Raw genomic sequence first — 22,334 nt, 5'->3', positions numbered from 1 at the left:
AATTTTAGTATTTTTCCCAAACTTTGTAAATAATTTAAGAGTAGATATACAAAAGCATTATAATTTAATTGCGAATATAGGGCTCCCACGGGGAATTAGAGAAGAATAAACATATTTAGTCTATATTTACCAATTATATATTAAAATGTCCCTACATGAGGAACAGTTTGCATGAAAATACTTTTAAGTTGAAACTAATAGAAAATGTTTTAATATAATTTTAGTAATTTATCAATTTTTTAAAATAATTTAAGAGTAGATATACATAAGCATTATATAGCTTTTATTTATTTATGTTTAAGTTGCGTATTAAAAAACTCAACGGGTAGGAACATTTTAAAAGAAAATACTTTCACGTTAAAATTAGTAGAAAATACGCAACTTTGAGAGAGAGAGAGAGAGAGAGAGAGAGAGAGAGAGAGAGAGAGAGAGAGAGAGAGAGAGAGAGAGAGAGAGAGAGAGAGAGAGAGAGAGAGAGAGAGAGAGAGAGAGAGAGAGAGAGAGCAATTTGTCACACTGGGATTGAAAATATATAGTCAAAATTTGTTGATGTTTAGGTTACATAAAAAAACCTAATACGACGGGAAACATTTAGCATGAAGATACCTTCAAGTTGACTAATAGAAAATGTTTTAATATAATTTTTAAACTTTTTCTAGACTTTTTAAATATTTTAATGGAGTAGATATACAGAAGCATTACAATTTTTTCTGCGAGATCATAAAACTTATAAAATATATGAGTCAATTATGGACTCCAATATTCATGTTGGAGTCCAATATTCACGTTATTCATGTTGGAGTCATGAACGAATTAATTTCGTGAAAAAATTCTCCAACCAGAAGTCAATTATGGAAAATTATTTATTGTGTTTTTTATTTATCTTGGCGGTGAACAATTAGATAGATTGGATTTTAAATCCAAAAATTTTGTGTGCTTCACTGCAATGTGGTGTTTTTCCACCAGAGATATCTATTACACTTTCTTATTAAATGTTCTTGCTTTATGATAAATATATTATAGTATTTTATATAAGAGAATTATTATTAAACCCTTTAAATTTTGAATACTCATCCATATTTAGTTAGAGTTTAGATAATCACAATAATATAATGTAAAACAATGTAATTTAATACGTAATACATATTTTCGATCAAGTTTTATAAGTTATAAATTTTGTAGACTTATTTGGAGATAAGAAAAACCAAAATAAAAGAAAAATACAAAAATCATACAATTTATTATATTATTATATCATAAATAAGTCAATCAAATAAATAATAATATTCATATTTATTTTTCATTTATACAAAATAAATAATTCTGTATATATATTAAAAAAAATTATTATATACTCAGAAATATGCCCCCGTGCATCGGCACGGGTATACATACTAGTAATATTTATTCTGAATCACTGCCACAATTGTAGGTAACTTATTTTCTTTCATTTGTTATGAATGCTTAGGTTCAAACTTTCTATTTCACCCTTTCTAATTATGAAGGTGTTTTTTTTTATAAGAACCAATTATGAAGGTGTTGGTTAGCAATAAAGTATCACTTCTATTTTTTGGTCTTGTGGTCATGTGGTGACTGTATATTAGTTCATACCTGCAATGGTGTCTTGATGACCGTGGTATATTTGTTCTTATGAAATATTGATTTCTAAGTAAGCAGTTTACTTGCATGGACAATTCTTCTTGTGCAAGTTAGGCACATGCAGGACATCAATAAATCAATAAATATATGAATCAGAAAAAAATTGTACAGATTTGAGGATGAAGTGTTTGAAAGACTTTTCAAATAGACAACACGTCTTAAAAGACTTCTTATATTGTTGACCTTTTAGTCTATTATCCTAATTTGGCTTTTCTTCCATAATGTTTTTCTGTTGATTCTTGGCAGTCAAATTTAACTCAAATCTAACCTGGCTTAGGGAATAGAATGATTTTAATGTGTTCTTTTTCTGTTCTTTTTAAAATAGTAATTCTCACCCTGCATCTACGTGTGCTTCAGTTCCTACTTTGCTCCCCTGAGGCAAAGATGGTACTATGACAGAAAATAATGTGACAATTGTTCAAGATTGAGAAAGGAATTCAAGCAGGGCAGTGGCTACAAAAAAAACCCCAACTTTTACAAGCTCAACTCTATATCTTGAATTTGCTCTCAAAACCCTTCATTTATATGTGGTAGCATAAATGTTCAACACGTTCCAAGGAGATGCATCGTTTTTTGGAGATACTGCCAATTTAAAAAAATATATATATATTAATGCTATAAGAATGAAAGTACTCACCTACAACTATTGTACTCGGATTATTGACAGAATGTATATGCTATATACTTTTTAAGAAAATAATCACAATGACAAATCAAAAATATTTTGAAATTTAAATGATTCAATTCCTGTATTAAAGGCGTGTTGCGACCTTACCCGTGCCGTTGCCGACGTGATTCAATATTGTTTGTATACGAGCGTACTGATACATTAATCAGCTGGTAAAATATTTATGCTAACTGAAATACTAACTTTTTTATTAATTTCAAATAAACTTCTTAAAAATTAAAATTTGATAGTTTTGTATCTATTTCAACATAGGAAATAAGGAATAATTATTCTGATTTTTAAATATTATTGTAATATTATATAATATTCTAATCTTATTAATTTTCACTTTTTAAAAATTCTTCCAGTTTTGACCGAAAAGAACTTTTAATTATTATTATTGCTGTCAAGAATTTATAAAGAAATGTCTTCTTTTGCTAACTCAGATTGTGGAGTTATAATTAAATATTTTTAGAAGTTAAAAATTCTTCCAGTTTTGACCGAAAAGAACTTTTAATTATTATTATTGCTGTCAAGAACTTATAAAGAAATGTCTTCTTTTGCTAACTCAGATTGTGGAGTTATAATTAAATATTTTTAGAAGTAAAAATATATAAAACTATGATAAATATGTCGTGCCATTTTCAACGGTATCTATCAGTCATTTTCGATAAAATTTTCTACATAAGTTTATGCTATATGCTATTTTCAGACTTTTTAAATGATTTTAAGGGAATATATATAGAAGCATTATAATTTAATTGTGAAAATTGGGAAGCTAGAGTGAAGGACATTTTCAGTTATATTTATTTATGTTTAAGTTACATATTAAAAAGCTCATACGGGGAGGAACATTTTGCATGAAAATGATTTCAAGTTGAAACTAATAGAAGATGTTTTGTTATAATTTTAGTATTTTTCTCATACTTTTTAAATAATTTAAGAGTAAATATACATAAGAGTTATAATTTGATTGTGAATATAGGGCTCCCACGGGGATATAGAGAAAAATAAACATATTTAGTCTATATTTATTAATTATATAGTAAAAAGCTCCTACATGAGAATCAGTTTGCATGAAAATACTTTTAAGTTGAAACTAATAGAAAATGTTTTAATACAATTTTAGTAAAATTTCCATACTTTTTAAATAATTTAGGAGTATATATACAGAAGTATTATAATTTGATTGTGGTGAAAGGGCTCCCACAAGGGATTAGAGAAAAATTAACATATTTAGTCTGTATTTATTAGTTATATAGTACAAAGTTCCTACATGATAAACATTTTGCATGAAAATACTTTAAAAAATTAAAACTAATAGAAAATGGTTTAGTAAAATTTTAGTACTTTTTCCATACTTTTAAATAATTTTAAGAGTAGATATACAAAACCATTTTAATTTGATTGTGAAAATATAGATTCCACGGGAAAGAACATTTATATTAAAATAAGTTGAAAATAACAAACAATATAATTTTATAAATTTTTCATAAGTTTAAATGTGTACATAATATATATATATATATATAAATATGAAATTTTGACGACAATTAGAATAAATGAACATATATAACTTATATTTTTTTTATGTTTAGGTTTTTCGATGAGAAAGTAAAATAAATTATTGAGTCGCTAAATTCAAGTTTTCTAAGCATCCAATCAACATAACAATCTCACAACATAGATTAATTCAGCTTCCAAATGAATAGGTTGTTGGAATAACAAATCCTTTATACATTAACACAATAGAGGGGGAGAGAGAGAGAGAGAGAGAGAGAGAGCAATTTGTCACACGAGGATAGAAAATATATAGTCAAAATTTGTTGGGGTATAAAAAAATGCTGATACGAAGAGGAACATTTAGTATGAAAATACCTTTAAGTTGAAAAAAATAGAAAATGTTTTAATAAAAATTTTAAACTTTTTCTAGACTTTTTAAATATTTTTAGGAGTAGATATACAGAAGCATTACAATTTGGTTCTGCGAGATCATAAAAACATGAGATTTTACTTTGAATTGGTTTGGAACTCAAGGAGAGAGTCTGAGTGCACCTTGAAGAAGGGGTAGAAAAAATTCATCAAAGCGAATAACCTTACAGAGAATCATTTGTGTTTGGTTTGAAATTCATAAAGATGATCCACACGTTATTCATGTTGGAGTCATGAACGAATTATTTTCGTGAAAAAGTTCTCCAACCAAAAGTCAATTATTGAAATTTTGCAGTTGTGTTTTTTATTTTTCTTAGTGGTTAATAATTAGATAGATTGAATTTTAAATCCAACTATTTTGTATGCTTTACTGGAATGTGGTGTTTTTCCACCAGAGATATCTATTGTGATTTTTAGTTAAATGTTCTTGCTCTTTGATAAATATATTATAGTCTTTTATATAAGAGAATTATTATTGCATCCTTTAAATTTTTTTACCCATCCGTATTTATTTAGAGTTTAGGAAATCACAATGATATAGTGTAAAAAAATGTAATTTAATATGTAATCCATATTTTCTATCAATTTTTATAAGTTATAAATTGTGTAAACTTATTTGGAGATAGGAAAAACGAAAATAAAAGAAAAAGAAATCATACAATTTATTATATTATTGTATCATAAACAAATTAATCAAATAAAAAATAATATTGACATTTACTTTTCATTTATACAAAATAAATAATTATATATATTAAAAGAAAATTATTATATACTTGGAAATATGTCCCCCGTGCATCGGCACGGGTATACATACTAGTATATTATGTTAGCGCATTCTTTTCAACATTATTACCCTTAACAAAGAAATTAATAAAAATAATACAAAAATTTAAAATGAATTATGAAAATGAAAAAAATAACTATTTTTGTGGACATCACCTACTTTTTAATACAAAAAAACAACATTCTCTCATTCTTTTCTCTATTCAGTTTTAATCAAACTAAATGAAAAAGGATCCACCTCACTCTTCCTCTTTTGTTTCGATTATATGAAACAACTTATAATATTTATTTTTTCTTACATCTTTCTCGTTTTTTAATTTCATCTTCTTTCTTCTCACATTCTTTTGTTCTCTCCTAAATCAAATAATTCATTAAAGTAATACAAATGATGTAACATTATAAGAAATTGTAAAAAACGATATAGAATGAAGAGTATACACTATAATGAATTTAGTTAATGAAGATGCTCTTATATGTTTGTTTTGCCAATAGATATGGAGGAATTTTGTTATAAAAAAAAAAAGATATCGAGGAATTTCCAGGCAAGTTTTATACAAATTCTATCATCTATTTTTTCTATTTCATGCTTTTAATGAAGAGAGGGAAACAAACAAGCTGTTGATTTATTTGGTTTTTCATGCAAGTTTTATAAAAGTATAATATCATATGTTTTCACTCCTCAAATGAACAAATCGAAACAAATGAGCTCATAATTTGGTTTGGGTTTTATGCTTTGTCTGTTTCAAGAGAAAAACAGAAAAGAGAGAAGAGAATATGAATAAAAGAATACACACATTCTAATGTTTTTCCTCCCATTTGATTGATAAAAAAATATGGATAGATGAGAAGAAATTGGATTACGGATGGGGCTACACAAATATTTTTTTCCTCTAACATGAGTAGAAAACCGGAGGTGTAAAAGTATTTTGTGTGATGTGATCAAAATATCTTCACACAATATTTAATAATAATAATAAAAAATACTAAAAATATTAATAGTACATCATAATAAATTATTTTAATAGTATTTCTAAAATTATATTTTTTCTAAAAAATTAAGTATCATATTTAATTTTTTTTTTGGTTTCCCAAGGTATCCCCACCGCCAACAGCTATGAGACTAATCATTCAAAACTCTGAGATCACGTTAAGTGGGTAGACCATATTTAATTTCTTTTTATCATATTCAACTTATGTCATTTTTGAAACACCAAATTTTCTTTTTATTTTCTCTTTAACCAAATAACATAAAAAAAAAGGCTTAATACATCAGAAGGCCCCTGAAATTGTAAAGGGAATCAGTTCCAGGGCCTGAAAAAATTTCGCATCAAATTGGGTCCCTAAGAATTTTTTTTTAATTCAATCAAGGACAAATGTTGCCAGACTTCAATTTTAGCCTAGTCAGCAATTCCACGTGGCTTTTTTATTTATTTTTAAATTATTAAAATTATTAAAAAATTATTTTTAATTCCAGTTCATTTAATGTGTTAACAAAACAATTACATAATCTAAATAATAAACTAACCTAATAATCTAATTATAACCAATCCCTGATTAAATCCTTTCATCCCCAAATTGAACCCAATTACAAAACTTCCCCATCCCCAAATTGAACCCAGACAAGAAACCAAGTTCTCCTTCCTCCTCCATCACTAAGAACAACAACCAAAAATAAAATTCCAGCAAGAAACCAAAAATACCCAGACAATACTCAATCTCTCCTTCCTCCTCCATCACCAAGAACAACAACCAATCTCAAAAAACCCAAAGCAAAGGTGGGTTCTGGAGTTTGCGGTGGAAGGTGCAAGGCATGGTGGTGGTCCACCGTCTCTCGATCTCGCTTCGCTGTCTCTCGGCTCCTCGCACCGCGCCTCTCCATCCCCCCTCCGTCTCGATCTCGATGGAGGTTGGGGTGTGAGGTTTCTATCGGGGGTTCTCTGTCTCTCTCGATCTCTTTCCCTAGATCCCTCCTTCTCCTTCTCTTGTCTGTTTTTCTGGGCTCTGTAGAAAGGGTGAAGGTTGTGGGTTGTGGTGGTGGAGGCTGTCTGTCTGTGTTCATGAAGGTTGTAAGGTTGTTGTGTTGCTGGGTTTAGGGTAAAGATTGGAGATGCAACCGTAAACTTTGGATCTACGAGAAACCCTTGCCTCTGCTGTTTCTGCTTCTCTCTACCGTGGGTTGCTGCAAAGGAAAGATGGAATTGGAGCTTGGCTGTGATGAAGCTTCGATAGTGGAGGAGGGGTTTTCTTGTGCTTTTGTTAAAGAAATCCTCCGTTTAGATTAGGGATTGATGGAAGAGAGAAGAGGAGGTGGTGGTGGTTCTGGATTGCTGGGTTTGATGGAAGAAGAGGAAGTGGAAGATGAACAGAATGAAGATGAAGATGTGGGTGGAAAATAAATTTTGGGGTTAGATGAGTTAATTAGGGCTGGATTGATTTATTAAGTTTTTAATTTTTTTTCTGATTATTTAATTGAGCTGGAAATAAAAATAATTTTTTATTATTTTTGTAATTAAAAAATAATAATAAAAGCCACGTGGAATTGATGATTGGGATAAAATAGTCTGCTTGCACACTTTGGCCTTAACTGAATTAAAAAAAAATTTCTAAGGACCCAATTTGATGCAAAAATTTTTTAGGCCCTGAATTTGATTCCCTTTACAATTACAGGGGCCTTCTGATGTATTAAGCAAAAAAAAAAAAAAAAACCTCATTTCTCTCTATTCTCTTTCTTTCCTCCTCCTTCTTTCATTTCATTTTCTTTTCTCTCACTTTTTTTCCAACATGCCACTTCATAGTTCATATTGCCAATTTTCCTTCCATTCAATTTCCATCGATTTTCTGTCCTTATCTCTTTTATGATTTATCAATCACACTACATATCATATGGCTCATTTTTCTCAATTCTCTTCCTCAAATGTCACTCTGAATTTTCACATCCTAATATGTGAAATTTTGGTGTGACTCATTATTATTTTCCTTTGGTTTTACTTTTACAAGTCAAAGTTTTAACCCAGGCATTGAACATGAACAACACCTTATGAAGAAGCTGGAGCAGAGAAGATAAGAACGAACGAACACTGTAACAACCTTTCCCCAATCCTCTCTCTCTCTCTCTCTCTCTCTCTGAACACTGTGAACTCGTGTGCGAACACAAAAATGGCGGTGGGAAAGGAAGATTCAGAGATTCTCAAGGCTCGCATCGACAAGCGAGATTACAGAAGGATCGTTCTTCCCAACTCCCTCCAAGTTCTCCTCATCAGCGATCCCGATACCGATAAGGTTTTTCCCCCTTTCTCCGATTTCCGCTTTCGAATTTCGATTAACACACTCACTCTTTCAATTTTGATTCAATCGCTTACCTATATGCTTCTTTTTCTCTGATTTTGTGAATTTTTTGTTTCTTTGTTGAAGTGTGCTGCTTCCATGAACGTTGGTGTTGGTTCCTTCAGTGATCCTGCTGGTCTCGAAGGCCTCGCGCATTTCCTAGGTGTGTTTTATACTTCACATGATGCATGCTATTGTTCTGTTACTGTAGAATTTTGATAATTTTGGTGTTAATTTGGAGAGGACTCTTTGTTTCAAGATTCATGTGCACTTCAACAATCACTCTGGTACTAGATAACTATGTTATATTAGAGATTAGGGAAAGGGAAGGGGATTTAGGATTTGAGTGAAAGCATAATCATAGTGTAGAATCTGTTATATGAAAAATGTGGACTTCCAAAAAGGACTTATTAATTGAGGCACTAGCTGATCGCGATGTTCATTTCGGGGACCTAGCCATTCGTGCAGTGCAGTTAGGAACAAAATGAAAAGAATTTAGTTCTTATCTTTGGACATTATTATTTATTTATACCGAATTTATATTTTGTATCTTAAGAAAGATTACTAGGGTGGGGTGCATAATGTTGATCCATTTCAATTTTTTTATTTTTTCGGTTGAAGTCTATTTCAAAGATTTTACTATTGTCATGTGTTTTTATTTTTTTGCGACAGAGCACATGCTGTTTTATGCCAGTGAGAAGTACCCAGTGGAAGATAGCTACTCCAAGTACATTACTGAGGTACTGTAATTTCAGGTGTCCGTCCCCTTTTTAGATGCAATAGGTTTTTCTTACAATTCTGCATGAAAATTGTCGCTGGAATTTTTAGCACTTTCATCCTATATATTTCTGCCCTTCAATTATATCATCCATAATTCTATGAAGATATGATGTTGAAGGAGAACATGCATCTTGAACTTAATGATACTTGTGAGTAGGATGTTAGTCACTGTTCAAATTTTTCTAGAAAGCATTGCCTGAAATGGGAGAGAAGATTACAGAATTGCCTAACGAAATCCCCAGCAGCATGACTGAGTATATAGAACTTGTTTTGCAATCTCTAATTTCAGGAAACTAGGAAAACAAGGAACATTCAGAAAATATGCAAATCAAATCGTAATTGTTAGCAGCATATATACAACCCCTAGTTGGGAGATATTTTCCCTAAATGAGAGATACTTATGAATACTATCTCTCAAGTTGGAGCTTGCATATCATATCATTTGCACTAATTTTTTGTAATAAATAAAGGGGCTTTGAGGACCCCAGAGTTTTTGTATGGATATCTGCTGATTACTAGAATTAAGCAATTAACAAACTCTGGTTTTCGTGAAAAGAACTTTTCAAGTACAAAGCGACAATCAAATTTCATATTCTTGGTCCTCTCATGAAAAGAATAGAATTGTGTTAGTCCGTACCTAGTTGAATCTTTGAAGGCACCCGTTCGGTCACCCCTTTCTGGTTGCGGGTTGTTCGGTTGAATCTATGAGCAAGAGTGACACCTGAGAAATCAGCATAGAAGTAAATTTTAACTGCAATTCAAAATATTAAACACACATAATCAACCGAAAAGAATCAAATTAATATTTTTACTTTACCCATATAAATTTACAAGGGTCCTCAATATTCAGCCTCCACATTTGCTATATTAATCACATCCTGTTTCTTACCTTTTCAAAATACAAGGCTACCACAAATAAGAAAAAAAAAGTATTTTGAAGTTGACCTCCTATCAATGGGCAAACCAGCCCAATCTACATTAGAGTACCCCTCAAATTGACCGTTTCTTTGTTTTCATGTAAACATTCCATGCCTCCAGCATTCTTAGTGCATTTCAAATTTTGTACCATTGAATTCTTATAGCAAGGTAGCTTGGTTCTTCACAGGATTTGAACAAGGTTCTTCTTGATCTATTAAGAACTTGCTGTTTGAATCCATCCGAGTGTCCATGTTTCAAGGCTTTTTTATTTTTTATCTTTTCACATTATTTCAATTGGAGTTTAGAGAGTCAAAATATTTGATTGTTTTCTTACATTTGTTTGGTCATCGTGGCGGTCTTCTTTCTTGACACAGCACGGAGGAAGCACCAATGCTTATACATCTTCTGAGCACACCAATTATTTCTTTGATGTTAACACAGATGGCTTTGAAGAGGCTCTGGATAGGTAGATCCTGCTTTTATGGTTTCTTTTCTTTTTCCCCTTGTGCAAAATAGCATTGTAGAAATCCTGAGTTTGGGGTATGGTTTATCTTCCAGATTTGCTCAGTTCTTCACTAAACCATTGATGTCTGCTGATGCCACCATGAGGGAAATTAAAGCTGTTGACTCTGGTTAGCTAATCTTTTTTATTTTGTTCGATGTCTCTGGTTTATTTCCCTTGTTTCTTACATTACATGTATAATTTCCTCTGCTCTGTTTCTTTCAGAAAACCAGCAAAATTTGTTATCTGATGCATGGAGAATGAACCAGGTATCTGTTATCGCTTTTATGATAGATTTTTGTGGGTTCTGTGTTATAGTTGGTTGTTTTAAAAGAGGATTCAATTTTTTGTTGTTGTTGTTGTGAATAAGATTTTCCAATAAAACATGGAGCAAATGCTCTGTATTTTTTTCAGGATGGAATGTAGTTTTAATATTCATGACCTTTTATGTATCCAACTATCCATCTAGCCCTTAGACGCTAGACTGGTCTAAAATGCTCTAGATTCATTTTCAAAGCTGTAAATAGCTCATTTTGCGCAATTAACTGCCGGACATGATTATTCAATTCAAGTCTTTGCAAGCACTTGTTTGTTCTGATACTTTAACTGCACTCCATTAATTAAACAGCTCAGCATGTGAGGCAGTCTTTCACTAGTTACAATTTTATTTTGTCAATATTCTTGCTTTAAGGATCCACTTTGTTGAGATTTTCCTTTTTTCTGCTTTTGTTTATCCTCCTCAAGTTTTGGTTTTTTCTTCAATGTGTATTTTGGTGATTTACTGGTTTCGCAAGTTGTTTTTACTGGTATCACAAGTTGTTTTTTAACCCCTTCAGGACAAATATTTATAATCTCTTACTATTTCTTTTCCCTTATGGAACATTACAATTTGAATATAGCTTCAAAAGCATCTCAGTGCTGAAGATCATCCATATCATAAATTTAGCACAGGTCAGTGATTGATTGATTTATTTTTCTTAAAACTCTAAAATATGTTAGTGCTCTGAAATATTTTGATTTGGTCAGTAATCTTTTTCCATCATAACATTCCTCTTTGTGGTCTGAAATATGTTTATTAGGTAACTGGGACACCTTGGAAATTCGACCAAAAGCAAAAGGATTAGACACAAGGAATGAGCTAATCAAATTCTATGACGAAAACTATTCTGCCAATCTAATGCATCTAGTTGTATACTCAAATGGTGAGATATATATTTTTTACAGCATACTGGTTCAACTGATTATTTTTTATTTTAATTTGCCGCAATACAATTACTTGTGCATGGATATTTTCAGAAAGCCTCGATAAAATTCAAAACCTTGTCGAAGAAAAGTTCCAGGATATTAGAAACACTAACAGAGGTTCTTTTCGAATTTCTGGTCAGCCATGCAATTCAGAGCATTTGCAGGTTTACATTTTCTACTTGTGATTCAATAGTAAATTCTAACTAACTCCTTCAGCATTAATTCTAATGTATGTCCCATTTTGGCTTTCTCTTTTAGATTCTCGTCAAGACTGTCCCAATAAAACAAGGTCATAAATTGAGAATTGCTTGGCCAGTAACCCCTGAAATTCGTTATTACGCTGAAGGGCCATGCAAGTATCTTGGTCATCTTATTGGCCATGAAGGAGAGGGGTCTTTATATTACATTTTGAAAAAATTGGGTGGGTACTATACATCCGTTGCACATTTCACTATCAATTTTCCTCGGGTATTTCACTTGAGTTGTTATGTGTATGCACAACTCTATTTGCAGTGTATTATTAAAGTTACCTGAACGGTTAGTGCTTCCAGAAAAATTATTTCTCTTTCGCATCTATTTTCTTCCTGCTTCGAGTCAGCCATTTTGAAGACCCACTATTCTTGAAATAATGGATTGCAAGTCCTTTCAACTGTCTTCAGTTACCTTCATCATGAATATACATATGGTCCTCTGCAGTCCGAGTCCCTGTTTTTCTCACACTTTCTGCTAGGCATATTGTAGCTTTGATGCATTATGAGTTGTCTCATTTTACCCAAAAAAATAAATTCAATTTGCAGGATGGGCTACGGGCTTGTCTGCAGGTGAATCAGATTGGAGTTTGGAATTTGCTTTTTTTAAAGTTGGGATTGATCTTACTGATGCTGGTCATGGTTAGATTTCTCTTCCTCTCTTATTTCTCATTTTTTGCACATCTCCCCTTTCAAAATGTGAACTATGTTAAGTTATAAGCATGAAGCATGATCATGACAAGAACCATGGAAGACATTACATAACTCTTACTGTTTTTCAATTATTTTTTAATTAAATTCAAGCTCTGTAATGTATTTGCTTATTGTTTCTATGAATTCATTGTTACTTTTGGCTTGGACTTGTAGATCACATGCAAGATATCATTGGGTTGTTGTTCAAATACATAGAGCTTCTACAACAGTCTGGTGTTTGCAAATGGATATTTGAAGAGGTATGGATATTAGTTTCGTAATATGGTTATTATTTTTGTTAGAGCCCTAACAAATCTTTATTAATTAATCGATTTGTGCTTAAATTTAATGTTGAGCGTGTGTACAATTTTTTCTGTATGCATAATTTTAAGGAGTCTCCATCCCATCATCTTTTCAAGTAATCCATCTTGACTTTTTTAATAATTTTTTCACAAATAAACTAATAAAGCATGAAAACTGCCAATAAGCAAAAAATCAAAGACTGGCAAAAAATGAAAAAAGGGGTGAGTGATGTCAAGTTTTTGATGCTTGGTGAATAATTTAGTTTGCCCTATGCACTAAGCCCACGAAAACATGAGACTATTAGTTGTGTCTAGAGAAGTCACCACTGGAATGGCTGTTGGTTGGAGAAGTTACTGCTGGTATAATTCAGGATGGCAAAAAGGAAGAGATGACAAAAGCCCTTCCGACTTTCTTTCTCTCAATGCTATGCTAGCATTGGAAAAGAGTCATGTTAGATGACAACATACTAGAAGTAAACACCATGAAGAATACAAAGCAACGACCCAAATATGTCAAGCCTGATGGGGGAGAAAGAACTTTGACGTAATAGAAGACCAACAAACACAGAAAAACTGCAAACGAAGGAGTCCAAACAAAAGAATCCTACATTTAAAAAAAATCAGAAAAACTGCAAATGAAGGAATGCAAACAAGAGAATTCTACATTTTATGAAACTTGGGAATGGAATAGTGAGAAGACAAGTCATGGAGGATGATACAAGTTGAAAACCATGTTGACAGTAGGGAATTAAGTATTTAGGAAAATAGAGAACTGTTCTGAGTAACAGAATATATTATTATTCTACGTTGTGCAATTATGTTCTGCAAAACAGAGAGCATTATCTATTTGTGGCAGTACTAAATTAGGAAACAAATCCTGAAACATAGCAAATTATGGAAACCATTCTAAGATATCATCTAAGATATTCTTAAGATATAATAATGATTTATGGGATATTTTCTACATTTTTTTTATAATTTTAATTCCTCAATATTTTTTTTCAAACCATGTAGTTTATTTTTCTCTTGTATCAATAAATTTAAAATCTCTTTTTCAAATTAAAGGTTCTTAAATAATCACTTGCTAATAATGATTGTAAGATTGTTAAAGAATTTGTTATGAAGTATTAAAAGTGGCTTGTATTTGGTTTGGCTTTGATATGGTGCCACTGTTTAGTTGGTACTACTTGAAATTGCTATCTTCGATGATAGTAGTGAATTCCATCTATGTTTCACATGTGGTACTAAGCTCATAGTTTGCTTTAGGTCAAACTGTTGAACACTTAACATTAAGTTTGGTATCGGTTTCTCTTCTCTCTCTGCACATCTGGTTTCATCAGATTCTAATGCAATTTCCTGTGTTATGAAGCTTTCAGCGGTTTGTGAGACTAAGTTTCACTATCAGGACAAAATTCCTCCTAGTGATTATGTCGTCAATGTTGCATCAAATATGCAGGTACTCTATCCTTTTCTTATGATAAATGACTCCTCAATAGATTTTATGTTATTTACATGAAATTCCCTTGATGGTATTCATATTATTAATGGATCTTTTTAGTTTTACAGTTTTATCCTGCAAAAGATTGGTTGACAGGATCATCCTTGCCTTCTAAGTTCTGCCCAAGTGTCATCCAATTGATACTAGATCAGCTTTCTTCAAACAATGTTCGGTTAGTGTACTAACAAAGCTATGAGTTTATTTATATGAAGAACGTGAAGGATCAACCCTCTAAAAAGCTTAAGTGGTTATCTCACCTAAAGGGGGAGAAATCAATTGATTAAAGTTTTAGGTGGAGGTTCATTAGTGGTTTTATGTGTAGCAAAATTTGTCATATAATATTGCTTCTTTATTTGGTTTGCAAGACTCTAATTAGATCTTGTGTACTGGCCTGCAACTTTTCATTTGATTGAAGCATTTCATGTAATACAAGTCTAACTTATTTTTTTCTCCCTGTCAGAGGATTATGTTAGCATTTTATGTGAATTTTCCATATCCACTCAAATGTTGGAGAGATAAGTAAATATGTATTTATTTGGTAAAAAAATATGAAAATTTAATAGTCAATAACTAATGGATGTGGATTCAGGCAGGTGCTTTGCCATAACCTTTTCTATTTTTAAAGAAATCTAAAAAAAACGGTGTTTAAGCTTGATCCTGCTAGCGAAGATTGTGTTCTAGGGAGCATGATTGAGTTTGGTTTTGATAGAGGTTATTGAAAAAAAAATGGTCTCAGTAAACATGCATGGAACTGAAAAGTGAAGAGTAGATAGCATTATTGGCTATCGTTGTGGCAGACTGAGCATATCATATGCATCGTGTCGCTCTTGTTGCACTTAAGGTGCTTGTAGAGAAATTTATCCTGTATTTGGAGCTTAAGAAACCTATCAGCTAAATCCTGGAGTTTAAATTACTGCTTGTTGATTCATGTTTAAGTTACTTGCAGAAAGTTAGCTTTTTTTTGGGGGGGAGGGGGTTGTCTCTTATTATTATTTGGACTTTTGTATTGTCGGCTGTAACTTGTCAATTTGTCATGATTGCAGTTAAGCTAACCCATTCTCTGTTATGCAGAATCTTTTGGGAGTCAAAAAATTTTGAAGGGCATACTGATAAGGTGGAGCCTTGGTATGGAACTGTATATTCCATTGAAAAGATTACTGCCTCTTCTATTGAGGTCTGTGATTTTATGAACAGTTATGCTTGATTTTTGGACTGGATGTTTACTTTAAGTTGTTTCCCATTTGGAGTTTGTTTTGTCTAGACGTTATATAGTGAAACTGTCATGAAACAATGGAACTTGATAGTCATATATATACTTGTATTTGCAGGGATGGGTGCTTTCCGCTCCTGATGAAAATATGCATCTTCCAGCTCCTAACAAATTCATTCCGACTGACTTGTCACTTAAATTTGCACAAGAGAAAGTAAGACATAATTTTCACTTTCCTAGTATCTATGATTGTCAGCATGAGTGTCCTGATAAATTTATATTTTGAAACAGGTAAAAATTCCTGTTTTGTTAAGCAGGTCAACTTATTCAACATTATGGTACAAGCCAGATACATTGTTTTCCACTCCCAAGGCTTATGTAAAGATTGATTTTAATTGTCCATATGCTGGGAGCTCTCCTGAGGCTGAAGTTCTCACACACATTTTCACACAGTTATTGATGGATTACTTGAATGAATATGGTAGGTCGCTAATTTTAAGCAATATTGTTTTATTTTAAATCATTTCGACATTAATGTGTCTTTTCACTTGCTAAATGTATATTAATGAAGTGTTTACTGTATTTCATTTTTCAGCTTATTATGCTCAGGTTGCTGGTTTATATTATAGCATAAATCAAACGGATGGTGGTTTCCAGGTATTGGGTTAATATGATTTAGTTCGAGATTGCAATTTCCACATTAGATCAGTAACTGTCAGTCTGTACTGTAAGCAACGATATGTTTAGTCTATTTCAAATATAAAGAGAAAGATGGTCTACAGTGATATCGAAGTGCAAATAATATAAATATACTTATGTATAAATCTTTATTTTTTATGATCGATTGAGACACTAAACATCATTTAAAATGCATAATTGGGACACTGAAAGAAAAATAAGATCGTTAAATTGACTATGAAATCAAGGAGGGACAATGTTCACATAAAATCTATAAGGACTCTTTCCCTCACTATTATGAACTTGGAGCTTATCTATCTATAAACTCTTTACTGTTTCTTAAACTTTCGAGTAAGTGCTATCTCTTTAGCTGTGTTATTTAATAAAATTTGTTCATGTGTATAAATGGAAGTAAGAAACAGAGGAACCCACTCTGTCTTTGAATGAGGGTATTATTTCCATTCTCATCATTAAAATGCTATTTTATTTTTCAGGTGACTCTCTTTGGTTATAATCACAAATTAAGGATCCTACTTGAAACTATACTTGAAAAGATTTCAACATTCAGCGTGAAAGCTGACAGGTTCTCTGTTATCAAGGTACTATGGAAGTTCTTCTCCCCTTGCTCTTTCAGGATTGAGTTAATGCTTATATTACATACCATGGGGCATTGGTGATTTTTGGTAGTTTCTTCTCTTCTTTACTTGTCTTTTTCCATCAAACATTGACAATTACTTTCTTCCTTTAGAAAAGTTTAAATCTATTATCCATCATATAGGAATTGCCATTACATGCCATGTGGCAATTCATGGTTGTAATTAATCATCTATTTGTTTTGTTCATCTTCTATCTTTGCGTCAATTTCATATTTGTCGGTGAGGTCTCTGATGGCCCATGCTAGTTGCTGGTGCCTCTTATTGGTCATGAACTTCCACTTGTGTTTTGGGCTTCAATTTTGTTGCTTCTGGCAGGCTCTTCAGAGTGCTTTGCTTTAGGGAAGGCTGATGGCATTTATTAGTGAGAAATGTTACCAGAACTCTTTGGTGTTATTTATTTTAAGAAACATAAATAATTTTGAACTACTGAATTTATTTTCTTCAGAAATGAGCTTTTATAGTTGAGACTCAACATTTTATTTAAAAGTTTACTATTCTAATCAACAATATTAATTTTTATTTTGGGTAAAATTGTTTTGATATTAAAAAATGAATAATTTTCGCTGTACTTCAACAATTTAATCTATATTTTTTCAATATTCCTTTTTATGGATCAGAACACACCATTGTGTTCTACTGTCTGAATTATTCAAAGAGGCATAGGTCTGATGGTTATCTACTGCCTACAAAACTACAAGACTGATGCCTCTTGAGTCTTGATAGCCTACAGGCTACAAGTCTTGTCATAAATGAAGCCTAAAAGTCTGACTGGTCTTTGTGTTGCCTTTTTAACTCTAAAATCTTTCCTATGTCATCTAACATCAAGCCTATACGATATGCGACACATTAAGTCCAATATAGATTCATTCGCCTGGCTTTTGTCACAAATCAATTATTTAAAAATTTGTTGCCTATTATTTGTCAAAATTTTATATTTTGTACAATTTAATAAAGATATTGGGTACTCAGTGGACAACTTTGGTATTTAAGATGTCATTTTATTTTTTAAATATTTATTTATAATTTCTAATTGGATCCTTGCTGTTAGAATACTTTTATGAAATTTTTACAGTCTATTGAAATCAAGGACCTAATTAATTATTATTTTTAGATTAGGACTCAGTTTGTAATTTGGTTCCTATAGTTTTCAATTGTTTTACTTTTGTTTCTGAACCAAACATGCTGTTAGGGCATTCTAACAGTGATGATTGAATCATAAAGACTCAGCTACAAACTTTTAAAATATAAAAATCTACCTAAACATCCCAATGGGTATAAGGACCTTTAGATTTAAAATTAAATCAATCTACTGAAAAGTAATAGTATATTTAAAAAAACGGGGGAGAACTTCACATTCGTACAATTGAAACCAGCCTATAATCCATTAAATTCATGGTGGCATATCCTAGTTTAGATCATACTGAAAAATATGCTGCTTTTCAAAAAAAAAAATACAAAGAAAATATGCTAACAAAAGAATGAGAACTCATTCAATTTTAAGTTTATAAATTATCCATGGCAGAATTTTTAAATTAAAGATGTTTATATTTAATTTAGTCAATTTATTTATTTATTTATTAATATACCATTTTATCAGGAAATGGTAACCAAGGAATACCAGAATTTCAAGTACCGACAACCCTATCAGCAGGCCATGTACTATTTCTCTTTGATACTACAAGATCAGACCTGGCCTTTGACAGAACAGCTGGAAGTGCTGCCTATTCTTCAAGTTGATGATCTTACTAAATTTGTGACAGGGCTGCTCTCTAGAACCTTTATAGAGTGTTATATAGCAGGTTCTTAGTCCCCTCTCTCTGTATCTCTCTCTCTGGTTGGTGAACTTTTATCTCAAATAAAATTTTCTGTACAGGAAACATTGAAAGTCATGAAGCAGAGTCAATGGTTAGGCACATAGAAGATGTTCTCTTTAAGTGTTCAAAACCTCTATGCCGACCTTTATTACCTTCCCAACATTTGACAAATCGGGTTGTTAAGCTTGAAAGTGGCATAAATTATTTTTACCCTTCAGAATGTCTTAATCCTGATGAAGAAAATTCTGCTCTTGTACACTATATACAGGTAAACTTGCTTGTTTTTAGTAGTTTTTTTTTTTTTAATTTGTACTAAGATACATTTGGCTGCTCAGAATGGACTACATTTATCTGTCTAAATATAAAATCGGACTGTACAAACTGTAAGTCTAAATATATAATTGTGTAGGGGAGAAACTAGTAGATTACATCATGCCTGTTTAATGTAAATTCTTTTTGATATTTACAAAAGTTCCAAATGGATACCTAAACAGCTAAACTGTCCAAAAATTCGGCATAACTTTGGTGGAACCTAGTCCTTAAACAGCTAAACTGTTATAGAACAGTGTACTGCTTTAATTTGGTTCCTTAATCTTGTAATGAAAATGGATTATGGTTAGAAATTATCATAGCAGAAACCCTAATTGATATTAATTAGTGGACAACAAAGTGTCATCCCATTACACCCAATGTCTCTCTATTTCGGGATATATCCCCGATTCTTTTTTGTCATTCTTCTGCTTTCTCCATTTCATAAGTTACACATACTTAGTTTGTTTGGCAATTCCAATTGGAAGTCGACTATCCTTCCTACTGAGTATTGAAACTCCATTACATGAATGTTCATTCTTTTGCGTACAGTAGGCCACCATCCGCAGTTTTTCTGCTTATATATTTAGACTTGTATTTTCTTACCTTTTGGCCTTGTCATTTGGTTGATGAATGTATTACCATTCTATTTTTGAAGCCACCGTTTGCTTGTAACTCTCCCAAGAATTTTGTAGGTTGGTCCAGATGATTTTAAGCTGAATGTCAAACTTCAGCTTTTTGCCCTTGTTGCTAAGCAACCAACCTTTCATCAGCTTCGATCAGTTGAGCAGCTGGGGTACATTACTGTGCTCATGCAGAGGTATGTTGATATCTAGCACCCTGTCCATATTTAGCACTAAAGAACTATACTTGTTTTTAACTTCGGTTTTGAACATTTGTAGGAATGATTGTGGTATACGTGGACTTCAGTTTATTATCCAATCTACAGTGAAGGTATTTGCCTATGTGTAACTAATCTAAAGTAATTAATAATCTCCGACCTTGTTGCTAAATCCTGGTACTTCACTTACTTCACAGGCTCCTGGAAACATTGAGCAGAGAGTCGAGGCATTTCTCAAGGTGTTTGAAACCAAGCTTTATGAGATGACAAATGATGAATTCAAGGTTTGATTGGTAGCTCTAGTGATATTTTTTATATAGTATTTTCTAGAATTGTTGTTCCCTTATCTTTGAATACATAATACTTCTTCCCCATATCTTTGGCACATATGCCAGGGTTGTCTAATATGGGACACTTGGATGGTGTCCCCTGGTGGTGCGTCAAAAAATAACCATTAGATATGATAATTATAAAAATTAATGGTTCTGATTCTAGGTCGTAAATTAAAAAAAAAATACATACTCTCTTTGTCTCCTCCGCCGCCAAATCGCTATCCACTGTCGTCCCTTCCTCTCTCAACCGCCGCCTACCTCCTTAACCAACGAAGCCCCATCCCCTTCCACTCCCCTATTGGAATTTCTACTGATTACTCAGCCTCCATCTTCAACCCCTTCTCCTTGACATCCTCCACTCCTTCGCTCTCCGAAGCTGTGGTGAAACCCTAGCCAAAATGGGGCAATGATTGATTGTGTGATCGTTGCTAGTAAAGAATTGATAGAAAGAAATAATAGAAAAAGAACTACAAAGATCTCCATTAGTACGCAAACCAATAGTATACCATCACTGATAAACACCAGAGTAGGCTATTCACTGGACCAAGAGCACCCCCTCGAGTAAAAGCTTCTACAGCCAGTTGACCAAAATGAGGATCTCAAAATGCTTAGTGTAAAACTACCACTCCCCCCCCCCCCCCTCTCTCTATGGCAAGTTTATTCTAATTTCTATTGTAATTGTGTCCTAACTAATTACCTGTTATTCATCTGACATTTGAACTTGCATGCAGAGTAATGTAAATGCTTTGATAGACATGAAATTAGAGAAACATAAGAACTTGAGGGAAGAATCAGCATTCTTCTGGCGGGAGATTAATGATGGGACTTTGAGGTTTGATAGGAGAGACTTTGAGGTACGACTATTATATCCACTATATTTCTATATACACCTGTATTTGCTACTTCTGTTTCTGTCTGTATATGTGTTTGTACACTCGTGTCTGTATGGCTGGCATGGAGAAATTCATTACAGTAGAACATTCAGGACTCAAATTGGGGTGAAATGACTTGAAGTAGTGCAGAAGCTCATAATATACGAAGTTGCAAGCTAATGGCTTGTTTTTAGCGGTAGCACTTCCCTTGAGCTGAATTATTGATTACATTGTGTGGCTTTGGAACAGGTTGAAGCGTTAAGGCAGCTCACTCTTCAAGAATTGATAGACTTCTTCAATGAATATGTGAAAGTTGGTGCACCTCGAAAGAAGACTTTAAGTATCCGAGTTCATGGGAGTCTCCATTCTTCTGAATACAAAGCTGAAGCTTCGGAACCACACTTGGCTAAAATAGATAATATTTTCTCTTTTAGAAAATCACAGTCTCTTTATGGTTCATTTAAAGGACTCTCTGGGCAGATGAAATTGTAGCCAGCTGGTCCTCCTAGTTCATAAATTTCTTCACCTTAAAGAACATTCAAAGCACACATGTAATATTGAGCAGCTTGAGCTAAGTGTTGCCCTTTTCAGTTTACTGACATAAGTGCTGTTTATTTGGATTTGAATGGTCATAAGGGTAAATACTTGCATGAGCGTAGAACACTAGTCCTATTTCTGGTTGATAATGCAGCTTAATCAGATCATTTTTAATACAATTATATGTTTAAAGACATTTTTATTTGCCTGACGAACATGTAATTAGACTGTCAATTTTTTGGACAGATGCTTTTAGGGGGCAACGCAACTATGACATGAAATACTTATAGAATGTCTGAGTTCTTGACTTAAGTTTCTTTGAGATCGCTCTGCTTTCATCATGCTTACCTTCTACAGTAACAAACATCCTTTGTTACCTCAAAAAAATTGCACGAAATTTAATATTCGCTCGTTAGTGGAATGAAATCTTTACAAGAAAACTAGTCCTCTGTGAATCTGTATGATTTCACTTGTATTGTAAGAAATGCTGGTGTACTGGTAGAATTTGTTTCCTTCCCATCTCGTTAAACT

General features: G+C 32.4%; 1 protein-coding gene across 1 annotated transcript; it reads left to right on the top strand.

Moving 5' to 3' along the window:
* Positions 1–7,978: 7,978 nt before the first annotated feature.
* Positions 7,979–21,999, top strand: LOC130730628 (insulin-degrading enzyme-like 1, peroxisomal). The gene is made up of 26 exons (XM_057582683.1): positions 7,979–8,323; positions 8,456–8,531; positions 9,041–9,108; positions 10,441–10,532; positions 10,625–10,698; positions 10,794–10,837; positions 11,468–11,519; positions 11,648–11,770; positions 11,865–11,977; positions 12,072–12,234; positions 12,611–12,703; positions 12,929–13,014; positions 14,426–14,512; positions 14,623–14,726; positions 15,626–15,728; positions 15,883–15,978; positions 16,056–16,245; positions 16,360–16,421; positions 16,937–17,041; positions 18,696–18,897; positions 18,972–19,180; positions 19,917–20,041; positions 20,124–20,175; positions 20,260–20,346; positions 21,126–21,248; positions 21,516–21,999. The coding sequence occupies exons 1-26, from the start codon at positions 8,201–8,203 to the stop codon at positions 21,756–21,758; spliced, it is 2,895 nt and encodes a 964-aa protein (XP_057438666.1). The 5' UTR covers positions 7,979–8,200; the 3' UTR covers positions 21,759–21,999.
* The last annotated feature ends 335 nt before the right edge of the window (positions 22,000–22,334 follow it).

The sequence above is a fragment of the Lotus japonicus genome, chromosome 1 (assembly GCF_012489685.1).
Source record: "Lotus japonicus ecotype B-129 chromosome 1, LjGifu_v1.2".
In the NCBI taxonomy this organism is placed as follows: Eukaryota; Viridiplantae; Streptophyta; class Magnoliopsida; order Fabales; family Fabaceae; genus Lotus; species Lotus japonicus.
The sequence above is the reverse complement of the archived record's forward strand: the minus strand, read 5'-3'. Positions and strand labels throughout refer to the sequence as shown.